This window comes from Alexandromys fortis, unplaced genomic scaffold, assembly GCF_014885135.2.
Source record: "Alexandromys fortis isolate MF-2015 unplaced genomic scaffold, M_Fortis_MF-2015_v1.1 scaffold_108, whole genome shotgun sequence".
Taxonomy (NCBI): domain Eukaryota; kingdom Metazoa; phylum Chordata; class Mammalia; order Rodentia; family Cricetidae; genus Alexandromys; species Alexandromys fortis.
The window spans coordinates 2932377-2950838 of NW_026067994.1; the positions used below are offsets into that span (position 1 = coordinate 2932377).

At 44.3% G+C, this 18462-nt stretch overlaps 1 protein-coding gene across 3 annotated transcripts in view; it reads left to right on the plus strand.

Annotated features, from left to right (window-relative positions):
* Ntm (neurotrimin) overlaps positions 1–14313 on the plus strand; it is a 982155-nt gene extending 967842 nt beyond the window's left edge. The window contains exons 8-10 of one of the 3 annotated variants that reach the window (XM_050160080.1): positions 2602–2637; positions 7877–7909; positions 12566–14313. In XM_050160080.1, the coding sequence (XP_050016037.1) occupies positions 2602–2637; positions 7877–7909; positions 12566–12666 (170 nt within the window). In that variant the 3' untranslated portion in view covers positions 12667–14313. The remainder of the gene's footprint in view (positions 1–2601; positions 2638–7876; positions 7910–12565) is intronic. The other 2 variants (XM_050160081.1, XM_050160082.1) reach the window with 2 other exon arrangements.
* Positions 14314–18462: the final 4149 nt, after the last annotated feature.

An 18462-nucleotide genomic window follows, 5' to 3' on the forward strand; every position in this document is an offset into this window, starting at 1 on the left:
AACTTTCCCAGCCATTGGCACATAAGAAAATCTGAATAACATTCATAAGAGCCGAATCGCAGCTCTTGGAATCCTTAATAATATTCATTTCAGAGATGGGCAGATAAAGAAGACAGAAAATGGGATTTTCCAAGTTCTCTATTTGTGTCAATGACTGGTAAAGACATTTGCCCATCCTCCCCATCATCTCGAATGATCTCATATCATTGCTCATGCACCGGTTTCTTAAATCTTTATTGAGGGACTAAGTTTATAAAGCAATTTTTTCGGCCCTCATTTTCGTACCTAGTCCTTGTATTTGTGGCAGAAGCAGTAAGCAAGCTTCATGGAAATCACTGTATGTCTACACCCTGTGAGCAATGTCTACACAGGAGTGAACACACATGCCCATTGACCATCAGGAAGGACTTTAGTCTCCCAATGACTTTAAATCCTTCATGGGTTCAGATACTTCCTATGGGTCATGTGATCAATTTCTTGTTGGCTTTTGAGCACATTTATTCATACCCTACCAAGGTAAATGATTGTCAAATTTCCCAGTTTCTCCCATTCCCCATGTTCAAGATACAGGAATGTGAGAGGAAGGGAAAAAGAAAGATGTGACCTGGCACTCTGGTTTGGGAACTCCAAGGCAATCTCACAACCTCAGGGGCTCTGCTCTTCATTCTGCTCCTGACACATACCCTTGGTGCTAACAGCATGCATTCTGTGGTACCGTTTCTGCTTCCCAAGTCCACCTTCCCAGCCTTCTACTCAGTATAGGAAATGCAGCCCAGCCTTAACTGAGGGGGTTGGAAAAGGGAAGCCATGTTTGATCCCAGAACACACAGCTGAGAAGGGGTTCACTGTGACTGGAATGAGTGTGATGCTTAGAACCTCAACAGCTATAAGATTCTTCCATGTCCAGCGATATCCATGTGCCTCCCCTGTGCGTGGGCAGCATGAGGACCGCCATTCCCTCCCCCAACTTTGTACATGGGAAAAGTCAGAAGAATTTTGTACAGGGACAGTCATAAGTGCCCCTCTTATCTGTCAGACCTCTGGGGGTTTATGGAAGGTACCTGTCTGTATGCACAAAGGGTAGGATTGAAAAGAAGCAGGCCTATTCTCCTTTGTCTTAAAAACAAAGGTTTCTCTACAGTGTTTCTCTCAGCGCCTTCCCACACCCTGCCCTATGGCCACAGTCATGGCCATTCCTTCCAATGGTCTTCCTCCTCCTTGAAACTCCTTAGAAACTCCATTCTAAGACGGAGAGAGAAATGGCTTTGCCGCCAGTTTTTCCAGCAGACACACGCATGGCAATTACAGCTTTATTTTCCCTCCCTTGCCACCACTGATAGGAGAGCATTCACCCTCTGCCTCCTTTGTGATATTTTTGTCATTGTCAGCTTCCTAGATTCTAGGGTTTGCTACGCATCCATATGAGCTAATAGCACCTTTGCAAATAAACGGAGGAGGCCTGGGTTAACCACAGATGAATGGAGTACAGGTGGAGATGCTCCTTAATTCAAGCGGTCTCAGAGCTATGAGGTACAGAATCTCTAGGAGGGGGAGGCAAACTTGCAACCTCCTTCAAATTTCATGAATTAGAAATCAGTTTTATTTGTTAGTTTCATTGTGAGGAACCTACTTCATTCCTGAGGAACCTATCACTGAAGAACCGCATGGGCACCATACTTCCATAGAGCTGGTGAAATCCCAATCACATTTAAGATGAGTGTTTTCCACCCCTCATCCCCAACCAGGTCTAGCCCAGACACTACTGTGGTTCCCTAGTTCATAGTTGAAGGTCACTATTAGTGAGGTTCCTTGACAAATACAAATTGATCGGGGAATGTTCTGTGTCATTTTCACTACAAGTCACCAAGCAGACGAGGGCAGATTGGACAGTAGCACTGACTTTTGTGAATATCGAGCATCCATGATTATTAAATTTTTTTCCAGTGCCATTGCAGAAAGCAAGCTAAATAATTGTCATTTTGTCATTGACTTGCACATAATTCATAAAATGGTATCCTTTCCATGTCTCCCTGAAAAGCGAGGGATCTGGCGTAAGGAACTCCTAATAAGATTATATCTTGGGAGATGTAAGTCCTATAGGAGAAGGTCGGACCTTGCCATTAACAACCAATAAGGCTTCCTGAATAACAGTGGCTTCAGGGAGCACTAATTAAATTCAGATCATGGTACCATAAGACCAGAAACTGCTGGATTTTGTCTTTAACTGTAAGACAATGGGATGAAGATGTGGTAGGAAAAAATCTACCTGGCAAAGAACTTTGGTCCTTTGTCTGCAGTTTGCTTGTTCCCAAGCTCCGCAGACACAAAGACTAAACCCATCTGCACTGAAGGTACATAGGGTGGTCCTCTGCTTGCTTCCCACCATCCCATTCCCGTTAAGGGACAGAAAGCATTTCAGTGTTTGTCTTGCTGCACCTTGTCCTATGACCTTTGGTTTGTGTCTTCCTTTATTTATCCTTTCCTTTAGAAATGCTTGTGAAAGGCGGTATACAAACTATATATGAAAAATATATAGCGACTGTATATAATTTATGTGTCTGTTTTCATTTTTCTCTCCTGTATGTCCCCCACCCGATTTAGAACTAAATGAGCCTACAAGCTCAACTTTATTGCAAGGTCAGTATCCCCCTTGCCTTCTGTTTTCCTTCCCTTCTCCTCAATCCTAAAGCCCTCACCCTCTCCCTTGCCTTCACCCTCGCTCTATTCCTGGTGTTCATTTCCTGATATTCATAGCAGTAACGTTGCTTAGAATGTGGCAGTCGATGGTTATTAAAGGAGGCTCCTGGGAGCTGGCAAAATGTCACAGGAGCCTTTTTCCTCTGCTTGTCCCTTGCACACACCCTCTTGGAGAGCTGAGATTAGTAAGGCAAATAAAGCATCATTAAAATGCCAAACCTAGAGACCAGCATGAAGACAAAGGTTGAAGCAACTAAATTTGAACCAATGAGAAGACAATACACCTGCTGACCACAGTAGAAGCACAGTACAAAGGTATCAGAGTTTGCCCATGCAGAGTTCTGTTGATGTCGCTCGGCAACAAGCTCAGACAATACTCATGTCACCATCGCCTGGTCCACAGGTTTTCCAAGGATTCAGGATGAGGCACCAAAAAAACTGTAGGCAACAGCTGACTGATAGGAGGCCTCAGTTCTTAGACGAGTCGTGTAACCTCATTTGGACTTCTTTCCATCTTCTCTGGAGTAATCTGCCCTTTGGAGTTGTTCCAGTGTTCCATTTAAAAGGTTCTGAAGCACAGCATCACAGTTTGAGTTTCGAGATACAGGCTAAAAGACAGGGACTTCCTCCATATAGGGCACACTCCATATTTCTTTTCTTTTTTGTTTCTTCTCACCAGGCAATGACCTCCCATTCTACTCTGACCTCTTACCTATTTATGAGTTGATTATCTCTTGCCATCTGTGGATACTTGGCATCTCTTCCCATTTCTTCCAGATCCACCCACCTAGAGGGAGTGATATACGGCAAAATTGTCACCACATGTCACTGTCCTCCTCTAGAGGACAGTAGTTGTTTTGTTTGTCTGGATAGTAGGCTAGATATTTAAGTTTATGGCCTTTCACAGACTAGGCAATGCTTTACCACTGAGCAATAGTTCTAGCCTTTCATGACTATTTTGGCCCCTTTGTTAGCTCAATATGAACTCCTTCCTCCCAACTCCCAACACAGTCTTCTGACCTCCCTCATCCCACCCCTCCCCTGCACCCATTCTGTTCATCCATTTACATTCTAACTGTGTGAACACTCACCAAAGACAGCATTAGATCTGGGAGGCAGAGGGAAAGAAAGAAACAAATTGCAGGGGAACTATGTGACAAGTGAAGGAAAGTGCTTTTATCATAAAAAAGAGGCGGGGCTACATCATCCACTCTTGCTGATGAGTCAGGACAGGAAAGCAAAACAAAGAACAGGGAAGAAAACGGGGGAGTTCATGGATGGATTCAGACTAAGCTTGTGACGCCACTCCTGCCTTTGAACTCCCAAATGAGGCACCATTCAGATCGAAAATAAAAAGCATTAGAGAAACACTAACGTCAGCAGTAGATAGGACAGATGCCCCTATGATGCTTTCAGGAGTTATTAAGGTAATTCTGTCCACTAGAACTACATTGTCAGAGAAAATTGAAGCATTTCACATTCAGGGAGTGTTCTCTAACAAGCAAGTCTTAATTGAATTTATATTTAATTTTTGGAGAAGCATCTCCCCAAAGCAAAGTCACGTGCAATGAAACCTGGGAGAAAGTTCCCTCCCATTATGAATTTTTCTCACCCCATCATCTCAGAAGTCCCCTTGTTGGATGTAAGTTAGGACAGAAGTTTAGACTATAGAAGCCTGGAATGTTCTGAGAGATTCATGTGTCAGTTAGCATAGCCGCTGGTCTAGACTGTGGAGCTCGTCATATTTTAGAAGAAACAGATCATGCACTTGAACACTTTCAGTCACTTATCTGCATTTATTTTCCTCTTACCATGACTGGTCTCCAATAGAGCAGACAAGAGAGCTCTTTCCTCCAGGAACACCTCCAAGGGATGCTCTTCTTACATACAGAAAGACTTAGAGGAATGTATGAGTTTCTACAACAGAAAACCCTTGGCCTTCATAGAATTTTGAGGCTGCTTTGCTGCCTAATATCTAAATGGACGAGAAGTGATAAGAGAATTTTGTTCCTCCTCAGCATTTTTGCCACCCTTGACATATTTCTCTGCCTCCCTTTTGCAAACACAACAGATTGCCTGTCACCTTGCAGTATTAATATTTGGTGGTGCAGGACTCTCAAAGTGATAAATAAGAACTTTGGACTGGGCCATCATCCCTCACCGAGCTTCTGCGCGGGTAAGAACACGGGCCCATGCTGCAAGCTCAGCGGGCCCGCAGCTGCTCTCCTCTCATCTGGTGGCCCTCTGTCTTCAGTCTGCTCAGATTTGATGGGATCGCTGGGCTCAGAGATGCTGCCTTATTAATACGCTCGAGCCTCCCAGTATGAAAGGATGGACAACAAAAGCAGAGAGCTCCTCCTGGGTATCAGAAGGAGATGATCAGGTCTTCCTGCATTGAATTCAACGTAGTCAGCTAGGCCAATCTAGCAAAGTATCACGCAGTCAGCATTTCTCGGGCATGTATATGAAAAAAATCTGTTATCCTTTTTTTTTCTAGAAGAGTGGGTTGAATGACCGTATTCACCCAGAAGCAAATTTCTTCCTTCGAGATTTAGAGGCTAGCCCTGAGCTTACCTGAGCACGTAGATTCCGCTATGAGTTTCTGCTTTGCTGACATAATGATCATTTCTGGAATGAAAAGACATATGCAGTATTACCTGACCTAGGATATTCTTTATAGATTTTTTCCTTCATCCCTCTTTCTTTCTCTTCCTTCCTCCCTTCTGTTGTTCTTTCTTGCTTCTTCCCTCCAGTTTTCCTTTTTCTTATTTTTACCAGACCACTATGGTCCTGCCTGGCTTTATATCATTAGCAAAAGGATTTGCTATATTTGAATCAAGATCCTATTGAAAAAATTATTTGGATTGTCAAGATTTGCTTTTTTAATTTTAATTTTTATTTTATGTGTGTTGCCTGCTTGCATGTCTATGTACCACATGCATGCCTTGTGATATAAGGTGTTCAATCACCCAGAACTAGAGATTTAGATGGTTATGAATTGCCATGTAATACTGAGAAATGAATCTGTGTCCTCTGCAAGAATAACCAGGGCTTTCAACCACTGAGCCATTTCTCCCTCTCCCATTTCTCCCTCTACACTCTTTCTTTCTTTCTTTTTCTTTTTTTCTGCTTTTTTGCTGGTTAACCTGGAACTCACTATATAGACCAGGCTGGCCTCAAACTCACTGAGATCTGCCTGCCTCAGTCATGTAATGATGACTGGCTTGTTTGTTTCTTTTCTTGATAGCTGAAATGTTACTCAAAGTCTACAGCTTGGGGTTACCACTGGCTTCAGAGGTTCTCACAAAGTTCACACAATGACAGAAAGTTACCATGACAGAGAGGATGGTGTCAAACCTGCAGTAGCTCTTCTTTATGCTAGAACAAAAGCAAACTATAGTTCACAGAAGGAAAAGCAGGCCTGCATTTTCCCCTGCACACTAAGCAAGTTGACTGAAACACTGGGACCTAGAAAATTCCCAAAAGAATGAGTTCTAGATAAGGTCAGAACAAGTGTCAAATTGCCCTTTACCCTGGGGATGCTAAAGAATTGGATTTTTTTCTCAAATGTTTGCACCAGGAATTTAGGTCTGGGGGAGCTGAATGGGAAAATATGTATAAGTAGTTTTTTGATTTTCTGTGTGGTTTATAAATCAGGAATGTGTGCCTTCCTTATAGTCTCAGATCTATATAGGAACTATTTATGTCCTCCTGTAGCCCTATTTGAGCAAGTAACCACAATACGCTGTGAGTAACAACCTACAGGACACCTTACGTTTTCACTGCTTGTGGTCTGGAGGCAAAGTCTCCAGACTTTGACTGTATGTATAAAGTTGGTTTCTTTATCCCCCAACATCTCCCCAGGCTTTCTTTCCTTCCAATCCCTTCCTTCTTGGCACAGAGACTCATAAAGCAGCCCCTTCTCAGCTTCTGGACCATTCCAAGAACCCATCAAGTACTCCAAAGGGCTATGCATCAGTCATATGGAGCTACCACATCTGATTTCCCTCTCCCATCTTAACTTTACCTAGGGCATTTTTTCAAATACTAAACATTGGGTCATCTCTCATGTTTTTATGTGTTTAGAAGGGCTTCTTAAGGTTGGTAATAGACACTTAAATCGGGAGGTTTCCTAGGCCTGGAGCCATTAAAAAACAGCTCAAGAGCCTGAAGCACAATATGCATTCATCATAGTACAAACACCAAGGTTTCGATTAGGATGCACTGTATTGAAGACTGTTATCTCTCCAAATGTGAGGACTTCTGGACAAAGAACAGGCCCCCACATAACACTTCAGTGCCCAAGGCTTTGATGATTGTCCATATGCTCCCTGGATCCAGATGAGCAACTGCACAGGCCCTTGACTAGAGAGGTACATTACACAAACCAAGTCATCAAAGCTCTTGGCTGTCCACAGAAAAGCTGTGAAAGCCCTGCATATTCTTCCAAAAGCATACAGTCAGGAAAATGGGGTTCTTTCACAATCCAGTCGACAGAGAAGTCTCTCTCTTCATGGATTTATAGGAAGTCCCACAGTTGCAGCGCAAGTACAGATGCCACTGTCTCTGGTGGCCCCCAGAGAAGGGAGTCCCATTAGGCCAGCTTGAAGTCAGATATTAAAGGTCACGACTCCTCTCCCATCTAAGAGCTGGTTTGTCAGAGTTTCTAAAAGACAAGACATAAGTAAAAGCAAGTCAGGCTTCTACATCTTCTGATTAGCAAAGGTACCCACACACAAATTGCTATAATGTAAATCCTACTGTATCAGCCAATTTTATTCTTAAGACTACAGAATTCAGTGAATTGGGGATAGTCTGATGAGAGTACAGACATCTCTCTGAAGAAGTTTTGACTCAGCAGCTCAGACTCCAAAGGAGTAGGTGTCTCCTAAGATCAAGTGTGTATTTGGGCTTTGCTTCACTTCACAGTAATTGCCATCCATACTCTTCCTTGCCTCCAGTTCACTTCCAGCTAAAAACAAAACAAGCAAACAAAAAAGGCTGAAGGCCTGGCTGTGAGTGATGGACAGCGGTCAGTATAACCCGAGGCAGGTATGAGGGCCTGGGGAAATCTCTTAGGCCAGTAAGTCTGACTTATTTCCCAGACCATCTGAGGGCAAAGTAAGCACCTGAAGATGCTTTCTGCCTTAACAGTGGCTTATTTTTAATTTTTTTTTAGAAGTGAAAACTACAGCCCTGACCCCTTGGAAAGGTTTGTATATTTACTTCTCAGGCGCTGATGCCTTAGTGGGAATGGGGTATGTAGTTTTCTTCGCCTCCTCCTAGACTCCTCCTTCTTTAAGCTCACCCTTCAGCATCCTAGAGGAACCTCTTTCTGACTCTTGAGCGATTTGCCATCAGCCTAGATTAACTCTATCTCCTCTGATGTCACATCCTGCGTGAGTTGCTCCACTTGCACGAGTTTGACTGGCCTTTCTGGTGGCACTAATGAGCACCTGCCCATATTCGAAAGAGCTGGACTCTGGGACCCTGGCACTGCGCTTGCCTTTTTTTTCCCCCCTGAAGCTCTCTCTAATGCATCACTCTTCTCGGGCCATTGCCTTGCATGCTGCCTATGCTTATCCTTTTCTCTCCTTCTCTAACTCAGAGCTAGAAGGAACATGGGGAGAGGGAGGGAGACTTGGGAGGAAAGGGGAGGTTCTTGGGTGAGTCACTGGGACAGGAATAAAAATGTGTCTTATTTGAGGCTTTCATGGCAGCCAGATGTTTCCGATGGATAATTGACACTCATCGCTGTTCTGCGAGACCCTAACTGTCCCGGTAATTAGTCTCTTTAGGCCTCCGCTGCTCTCTAGTGAGATAGTGGCAATAAAGGCATCCAATGTGCAGTGGAGGCGTGGCTGGGTGCAGAACAGATGCCTCATCTGAGTGACCGTGTCACCAGACAGATGGCATGAGCTGTCACTTCCCTAGCATCCACTGGGAATGGGCCTTGCTCTTAGCAGGCTGTGACCTATGCCTGCCTGGACCAAAGAGCTTCACCCCATGGCATTCTCTCCTCTGGTATTTGCTCAGTATTTTCTCAGGGTGGGGCAGGCCAGCCTTCAGCAGTACCCAGATGGGTTAGCTATCAACCTCGCCCTTCCCTGATGATACATGACCTGAGCTGGTGGGAAGCAAATTGCATTTAAAAACTGAAGTCAAAGGACCAGACAAGGTTCTTGAACTCTCAAAAATAAAGTTTCAACAAATTCCAAAAGAAATAGCAATCCTCAGGCCAGACCTTAGATACCGTAATAGATCCCCAGCACTCTTGAATTGCTGGTCCATGAGACTTTGCTTCTTGGTAGAGTTGCTCAGTCCTGGGACCTTCGATGACTTTGTTGGACAGAGTTAGACAAATGGAGGTCAGCGCTCTGTAACATAAATTGAAACAAAGACACACAAGAGAAAGTGGGTTTTTGTGTGTGTGTGTGCGTGTGTGCGTGTTTCTTCTGTTTATTCTATTCTATTCTATTCTAATAAACAGCTATAATTTTATTAAAAAGGAAAACAGAAGCATGAGGCAAGCGTAGACAAGTCAGCATAAGTCAAAGTTCTCTCCGTTAGTCAGCAAACACCGAATACCTGCTATGGTCAATGAGACTCACACCCTGCCTTTAGGAAGTCGTAACACACCAGATGTGATGGCGTGTAGCTATGACTCCAGAACTTGGAATCCTGAGTCAGAAGGAGTAAGATTTCCAATTCAGCCAGAGATAGGTAGGGAGATCCTGCCTCAAACCAACAAACATGAAGGGAGGAGGAGGGGAAGAAGCAGTTTTACTTGGTGGTGACACTTAGGAGGAACTGCATGTCCGACATATCAGGAGAATTTGGAATATTAGGATTCTGGGGGTGTATTTAATAGTAGGATGGATAAGTTACTGACAGAATCAAGGAATACTGCCTGGAGGAAGCCACCGGAGCCCAGAGCAGAAGGTGGAATAGTGGAAAGGAGTGAGGTAAATGAAGAATGTTTCAGACAAAGGGCTAGAGACTGTGAGCTTGTGGAAGAAAAAGAATATGTAGGGGGAGTGTCAGCCAGTGTGTGTGTGTGTATGTGTGTGTGTGTGTGTTTCTATATCTATGTGTGAACATGTGCCACCATGCACTGGACTAAAAATATTTAAGAAAACGTGACAGGAAGACAGCCTAAGGGGGCAGAGAGCTGTGATGGCGTACATTCTACCAAGGAACCAGATGTTTTTGTTAAGGCTGAAGCACTCAGCTGGAGCAATTTGGAGGTGTGGGAACATCACTCTGAAATGAATGTGGGGGATAAATGTGAGAGGTCCCAGCAGCTGGTGGCAGCGGTAGCTGGTGAACTCTGTGACTTGGGAGGTGAGTCATGGCAGGTGTCTCCTCCAGCAGGCATGGAAAGGCCTCTTCCCTGGGGCTGTCTGTCTCCTGCTCCTTCATACTAAGTCTGAAGAGACAGACAGGGTGGAAAGGAGAAAGTGTGTGCATAGGGTAGAGGCAGTCGGCTGTCTGGGCAAGGTAATTCAGGCCTGAATAAGAACAGCGGGAAGTCCCTGTGAATTTCACCAGACAACCAACTCTTCCTCCAAGCAAAGTGATGTGTTCACAGGCATTGTTCTGTTCTCTATAGCTTGCTGGCTTAAGAGCTGTCCTGGTACTATATCCTGTACTGTTTCCCAATGTAGAATGGAACACAGTGGAGCTCTGGAGTTGGGGGGGGGGTACCAATGTAACTGAACAAGAGCCTCAGAGAGAGCACCCGGCAGAGCTACCAGGCCACCATACAGAGGCTCCAGGCTGGACAGAAGGTGTTCAGTCTTACATGGACTTTTCTTACATGGGCTTCTGTTATATTCTGAATAGCTTGTGGCTTCTGCCCTTCAGTTAAGTACGAAAGGAGGGAATGTAGGAGAAAAAGAGCATCCAAGTGTTCTCAGTGAAGTGGCTTTTTTCTCAATCTCTTTTGTCCCCAGCTAGCTTCCTGGTCATGGCAGATGGCAGGTAATTGGGCAGAGAGGGTGAGAAATACTGAGGCTGATTAAGGAATGGGTGATAAAGCTGAATACTTGAGTATTCAGAGAACAAAAGAGATAGGAGAGACTGAGAGACAGAGAGACAGAGAGACAGAGAGACAGAGAGAGCCACGTGCTATAGTCTGTACCCTGACAGATTCCCAATCGACTAAGTACTCAGGACATTGTTTAAATTATACTGAGCAAGGCACATGTAGAAATATGGAATGGACCACTCACTTTACCAGGGGAGGGGAATGGAACCTGGCTTTCATGGTCTGTAAATAAGATCTCACAAGGGCTGAAGTGGAATGAACAGAGCAGTCCAGAGAGGAAAGGCACCCTCAAAATACAGGAATATAACCTCTTTCCTTGGGAAGTCAAGAAGTGGCGTGTCTCCCGTGAGAATAAGGAAAGGCATGAAGACAGGGAGTGGCTGTAGAGAGGGAGTCTTTTGTGCCACTTTGGATGGAAACTAGCAGCTAGATTCTAGACTGTAGGAGCACTTGGTGGCTAGTCCTATGTGACAAGCAATTGAAAGGTAAGTCATCCGTTTTTCATGATTATACTTCATCACCTGTGTCCGCAAGAATGCTTTCCAGTTTGTGTCGCCTGGATCACCTCCCGTCAGACACAGAGCAGAACAGGGTTCCCTGGACTTTTCAGCATGACAATTTAACATGGCCAAAAAGCTCCCAGTGTGTGACCACTGTGACCCTGCTGATGTGACATTAACAGCTGCTGACCTCAAAGGACCAAGAAATGTAATCATGTGGGCAGTAGTTAGGTCAGAAATTCTGGGACTTGACAGACTGATTCCACGTGCAATTGGGAAGTCTGGTTGAATCTGGTCTGATTTCATCAGAAGAAGTGACCACAGTGCTGAGCTCCCGCGTCAGGAGATCAGGTGCTGGCAGTGTTCGGGTGAGGACAGGGACTGAGTATTGTCACTAGTTCTAAATAGCCTTTCAGGGTTCCAGAGCAGATCCTAGCAGAGGCCATGTTCCTTTTCCTTAAGTATCTAATGTGTCTGCTTTCTGACCGTATGTACTGTTTCGGAATCATCACTTCCTTTTTCACAGCAGTCCTTGGACCCAAGAGCCAAAGTAGCCCAGAAGTTTGCCTGTAACAACAGGGAAGCCACTGGGGAGTTTTACCACTTTGGAGTTAGTTCTCTTGCCTCTCATGTTTGGCAGAGTGTCTCTTTGTAAATCTGTGCCTTATAGGGAAACTTCCCTCCCAGTAGCCATCCCCTGAAGCGGGTGCTACACGCCACTGTCCACATTCATCCCCAGTTGCATCCTGGTCCACACAGCACATGGTCTTGTTCCTTACTGAGTCCACTCTCTAGCCGGTGTGAGCCGGTTTCACTTGAGAGAAAGTCTGGTGTTACTTCAACCAGGTTGGAAAGAGGCCAAGGACCCAGGGGGAATCCCAGCACCACCCTGAGAATGAGAGATTCACATTGTTGTAGGGGAACAGCAGCCAGCAGACAGACTGTTGGGCCCAACAGGTCCTTTCCCCGAACAAGCTGTATCGCCTGAAGGTTCTGTAAATGTTTGAGGCAGTCGGATCGCAGGAGAGGATGGGTTATGGGGTGAGTAGCCAGGAGATCAAGGATTTGATGTTAGTGAAGCATGTTATGCCATAGGCAAATGATGATTCGACAGAGCCTTCTCTGTTTGCCAGGGAAGGCTGCCTACCGCTTTGCACACTAGGTGTCGATTTGCGAGTCTGGGAGCGTTTCTATTGTTAGAACACCAGATGTTCATCCTAGAGAAAAGCTCGGTAGAAGTGATACCTGACCAAGGGACTGGTGAGGACTTTTCCCATCTTGCAGCAAGCAGCTCATGGCATATGTGTTCTCTCCACAGGCCCGGGTGCTGTCAGTGAAGTGAGCAATGCTTCGTCGAGGAGGGAAGGCTGCATTTGGCTCCTCCCTCTTCTGCTCTTACACCTGCTCCTCAAATTTTGATGTGAGTGTCCCTTCCCTGCTGGGGAGAGCTGCTGCCACTCCATCTCAATGCAACGACAGCACCGAGACACGACAATGAGTCAGCATCAAACGAAATTCAGAGAATCACGGCCAATGGGACAGAAATTCGAGGGAGGGGAACAAAGAATACCGTGGGAAAGCAAACAAAAAAAAGTTTTAAAAAAGGAAATTTAAAAATTGCCTTGCAGATATTTAGGTACCACTGAGTTTTCTTTCTTTTCCCAAATGGGAAGAAGGCACACCTGGCTTGGACCCACCCACAAGCTGCACTGTGTGACCTCTCTTGTTGCCAGGGTGGGCAAGGGCTCAGCCACTCTGCCCACTAAAGTGCCCCACCATGGAACATTCTGGAGTCGGCCATCCCAAATTCCATCGGTCCGTAGAGACAAGCACAGAATGAGAAGCAGGGGCCTAGATGTGCCGCGGAGGGCCCTTTGGTGGGCTGCGCCATGGTGGCATGTGTCATGAAGTGTGAAATCAGAAGAAGAAAAAAAAACAAAAGACAACAGCAACAAAACAAAAACAAAAAAAAAAAAGAAAGAAAAGGAACAAGACAGCCTGACAGCACCATAATCCCACAAGCGCGACAGTCACAAAATAAATATATCGTTAAGCTTTTGTTTTTCATCTTACCACATGGACATCATGGATAATAAGGGATTCTGATTCATTATTAATTTTCTTAATTATATTTTCTGATATGAGTCTAGAACTTAGTGCATAAGCAAGAGACAAAACTAAAAACATACAGGAGAGGGGTGAAGAGAAGCGTGTTTAGTAAGCAAAGCAAATAGTGTACTTTTTTACCTAGGTTTACAACTGGTGGGCCACACACCAGGTTCTAACCACCTGGTGAGGCTTTGGCAAGTCCACCAGAAACACATGTGATTTAACAAACACCTCCACCAGCGCTACAGACTCCTCACTCTGGCATTCCATGCAGACAGTACTATGCTATCTACACACTGCTTAGAAATGGAAGGTTGATCTGCACTCTATCTTGGTTTGTTGGCTATGCTTCTTTTGATGACATATATTATACAGTATATATATATACATATATACATATATTTTTTTTGTTAGAGTTCTAGCCATTTTGTTTCTCAGCAGGGTCCTTTCTCAGACATTACTGCATGCTGTATATGGCGTTAGCTGTGTGTTGATCTTCTAAAAGATGATAGAGTTTACTGGTAATTGTGTAATCAGCTCCTTCCTTTTTTTTCTTGGGTTATTTACACGTCAGAGACATTTCTCAGAAGCGGAAAGGACACCAGAAACCATAACTAATATCAGGCGCAGCATCTTTCCAGGTGTGGCTCTCTGAGGCGGAGGCCGCCAGCTTGGCTTCTCCATCACACCTCGGGGCATTAACGGACAGCAAGCAACTGGACCATCTAAACCAACAGTCAGTAATACCTTGCTTTAGCCCATTGCGGGAATCCCTGATGCCTTTGTGACTACTGGAGAACTTAATCCTCTTGGTTTATTTTATTTAACTTTCCACCTTCGTGTGAGTGTGTATGAAAGAGAAGACAAATGCAGTTTTTAGGTAACCATTTTTTTTCCTTCCCCGAAGTCTGGGGACCAGCGAGGCCTCGGGGAGGGGTCCTGATGTGATGAGGGAAAGTGGGATTGGGGGATAGGGGAGGGATGGGTTGTCTCTGACTTGACATTAAAAAGTGTTCCATGTCCCTCTTCACTTGGTCTGATACCTCATTCTGTAATTGGGGGTGGGGCATGAATTTGCCTGGCTGGCCAAAGAATGGAGGTGGGGGTGTTGTACTGCGCCTGGGAGGGGAAGGAGCTTGCCTTGGCTAGTGCTCTGTTAATAGACAGTGGGGTTTGAGACTTCCTGCATCCTCCCTGTGGATGCAAGGAGAACCAAAATTTTGTGGGGACCTTGTCTTCAATACCTACAGAGAGTCTTGTAGAAAGCTACCACGATCCTGCTGCTCTTCCGATTCCTTATGGGCCAGATGGTCAAGGCCAATCACGGCTGCTCGTTCCATTGATTTCATCACGCTGTGTATTAAATAACCCCAAATCTCAGGAATCAACATTCTGAGGACTGACTGCCTTTCTCCATGTCTGCCATCACCACCCCAAACCTCACTTACACCCATAAATTAACAGGAAAAAATATTTTAATGTAACAGGATTTGAATAATTCTAAGGCCGATTCTGGAAATGGAACCCATAGAAGATTGTGAGTCAGGAATGAAGCATCGGCCTGAAAAGTCAGGAATCACTGCCCTTGTGACCTCAGGCGTCAGCTTTGCCTGCAAGGAGTGCTGGCATTTCCAGCTGACACTAGCAACACTGACATGAAATCATTGACTTCACCTCTCTCTGTCCCCCTTGTCCCTCCCACCTCAACCACACCCCTCATTGATAACTTCAGGTACCAGAAAACTCAATAGTGCAGGCAACGGTCTGGTTAAGTCTCATAGATTTGATTGCATTAGTATTGTCCCTACCCCGTGTCCCAGAACCACTGAAAGGAGGGGGCCTTATATTTTCTTAGGATGCGAAATATAAGTGGAAAGGCAAGACAGCAATTAAAAGCAGAGAAAGATTTATCAGCTGCAGCAGGTGAGTAGAGTGGGGCTTATTTCCAGATTGTGCCCTTCTGGAACCGAGAAAGTATAGGGATTTGATCCCCAGAGTCTGGAGCTATTAATTCATATAGGAAAGAATTTTAGAGGTTGGCCCAGAAACATAAACCCATTGCTTTCTGTTACACTGTGTGCTCTATTATTCCCTAAGCCTAAAACTGATTCAAAAAAGAAAGTCAATACTTTCTGAATTATAGTGGGGGAGAAAAATGAAAATGTTAAGTGAGATTCTTCTATTCCTCCCATGCCTTTGTCCACACTGGTGGGTTTAGCTTCCAGACCACAGTTCACTGGAATCACGTAGAGAAAGTACAGGTGACTTTCTTGATTCTACAGTGGAAGCCAGAAACCCTCCTGAAGAGGTTATTTCAGAACAGCTTCCAAGATACACTACCCAAACTTCTTGAACTGAGACAAGAGAACATGACTCCCAACACTGTTGGAATAGGAGGTTTCTCTTTCAAATATACAACTGCTAGACGCTGATGAATTGCTACCATAATACTAGCTCACATTACCAATATCCATGTCACTAATCATGCCTCAGGTCAACATATGACTATTGTGCCCTGAGTTAATGCCAACCAGAGCCAACTATAAGGTAACACTGATGTGTAAGACTTGGTCCCCTCACTGTCAATCCATGCTCCTTTTGCTTGCAGATCTTCAGTGATCAGGTTATGGAAGAGCGTGCTCTTGGGGAACCATTTCCCCATGGCTGATGGGTTCTCCAATCAGGAGATGTCCCTACTGTATTTTAGAAGTGAAAGTTGCTTCTCTGGGTGGCAGATCCATGAGCCCCAAGTTCCTTGGGAAACTCAAAGTGAATGTCATTCTCCTTCCTCAGCATTCAAGTCAATTTAGGATTCATCACAAGGGGAGGCAGGAGCTAACACAAGCTCATAGGGGTAACCCTTGGGCCTTCCTTTGTTGGAGAAAAAGAACGTGCTTGAAGTGTTTATTAGAACCTGTGGTAACAGTCTCCAGAACAGAGCCTGGGGTAACTTTTTTTTTTCATACCAAATAGAACATAAATTCAGTAATACTGGACCACATATAACTCAGAGATGAGTCACCATCCTCCTTAAGGACCACTCCATCCACCTCAACATTAGGATGCCCCATAGGAGAGCTGTCATCAGAATCTGGCAAACAGCTATGCCATGGCAGGATCTATGAATGGAAAGAGGATAGCTGTAGAGGAACAAGCCCTAAACATTTTCACTAAACATTCCTATCGAATCTGTTCATCTTTCAGCAGAACACCTGTTCTCATCCAAACACATAGTTTTGCCATATCTTTCCATCCCCCATAAATGAGTCTCCCACACACATACATACTCTACACAGTGGGTCTGAATGTCTTTCTTGAAACACAGTGACTACTCATTCAAGGTCCGTCCTCTGACCAGTAGACAGAACTAACTGGGAGCTATGTTCACGGTTAGTTGACACACGAGTGGTCACATCGTGTGCTGTGGCTGATGAATGCCACCTATCGTTCTTCAAGCTGGAGCTAACCGAGCGGGTGAATTAACATAGCAATCTGATTGAGTGTTGGGCGCATTTCACTGGCCTCTCTCATCTTTATCTTCTATTTTCTGGACCTTGAGCTTAGATGAGAAGACCGCAGACCTATCAATCACAAGAACCTACGGTGTAGATACGTTTGATTAAAACGTATACAGTGTGAGTTCAGGAAAACATAGATGATTTTCTATGAGCTGCTTGTCATTAAAACAAAAAACCATACGCAAAGGGAGGGTTGTGGAAAACTAGCCGTCTTTGCTCAGGCAGAACCACAATGCCAGGTAGCAAGTACTATTGGCCAAATGCATCTGTGCACGCCAGTCATTTACCTTCAGCAGGCAATCGGCTTAAAGCAATTGACATCAGTAGTGTCTGATGAGGGGAATAAGACTGTTTCTTTTCAACATACAGTTTTTAAAATGCTAAGCCAAATGCCAGAGTTAATTTAACTCAGACCTTGTTCATTGGTAATTGATTATGTGGTTAGTATTTCCATTGTTATTTCTTGGCTACCCAATCAAACCACTCGAGGCATTAGATCTTCCTTCTCTCTATTCTTAATTCAAACATTATTTCCACGAGCACTTGACTTCATCCTCCTGTAAGGAAATAAATGCAAATTAATAGCCTATGATTTGTGAAGAACTCTCTGAATCGCTGCATTTGTCCAGTGCAGCGTCATGAGTCTCCATCATGCCCATAGCCTATGATTAGAACTTTGGTAGAAAAGATCCCCTTATTGCCTGAGCCCAAGCTGAGGTCAGTTCTTCCAGTTTAAGTCTGATGCATTCTGATCCGTCAGCCTTTATGAAGGTGACCTGGTTTGGCTTTAGTTTTTGAATGCTGACTTTATTCCCGTGCAAGCTTGCAAAATTACTTGAATAATTTCTTCTGGCATATGGTGAAAGTACATGAATTCATCTCTATAATTTGGAGGTTGTTGATTTTTTTTTAATGAATATCCCTCTATCTATGCATCTATCATGTATCTGATTAAAGATTCCTAGAGTGGCCATAGTACTTACAGTGTTCCAGGGACTTTTTGAATTGGGATTTCTGAGTATTGGTGCTGCGTTTTGAATATAAAATTGAGTTGCTAATATGTAGAACTAGGCTCTAGTCCAGATCCATCACTAGTTTATTGGGTTCCTTTTTCTTATCTTTTATATGAAATGCTGTTACTGTTATAAAATATTTCTCTATCTAGCTTTAAAATGCAATATTATTAAATGACTTTGGGTTTTTATAAGATTTCTGCAAGACTGGATTCTGAAAAGCCGCATTTAAAAACCATGTAGATGGAGGGTGTGAATCTGGGGAAATGCTACAACCAGTGTGCTGTCTTTGCCTTTAGGATGGCTCCCCAGAAGAGAAAACAGAGAATCATAGTGGCTATTCTGCAGACACTTGAAGCAGTTCCTTAAGGAGAAGTTAGGAGCTAGATCCTGTAGTATTCAGGAAGGAGCATTGCTTAACAACAGAGAGGGGATCTTCCTGAAACAAGGAATGGTGTTAGTCCAAAACTGCCCTCTACACGATGCAAGGAAAGACAAGAGAAAACAAATTGCAGGGTTCCTTAGACCAAGGAGGTAAGACTCTGGGATAAGGAGCATTTGTGATGCTAATGCTG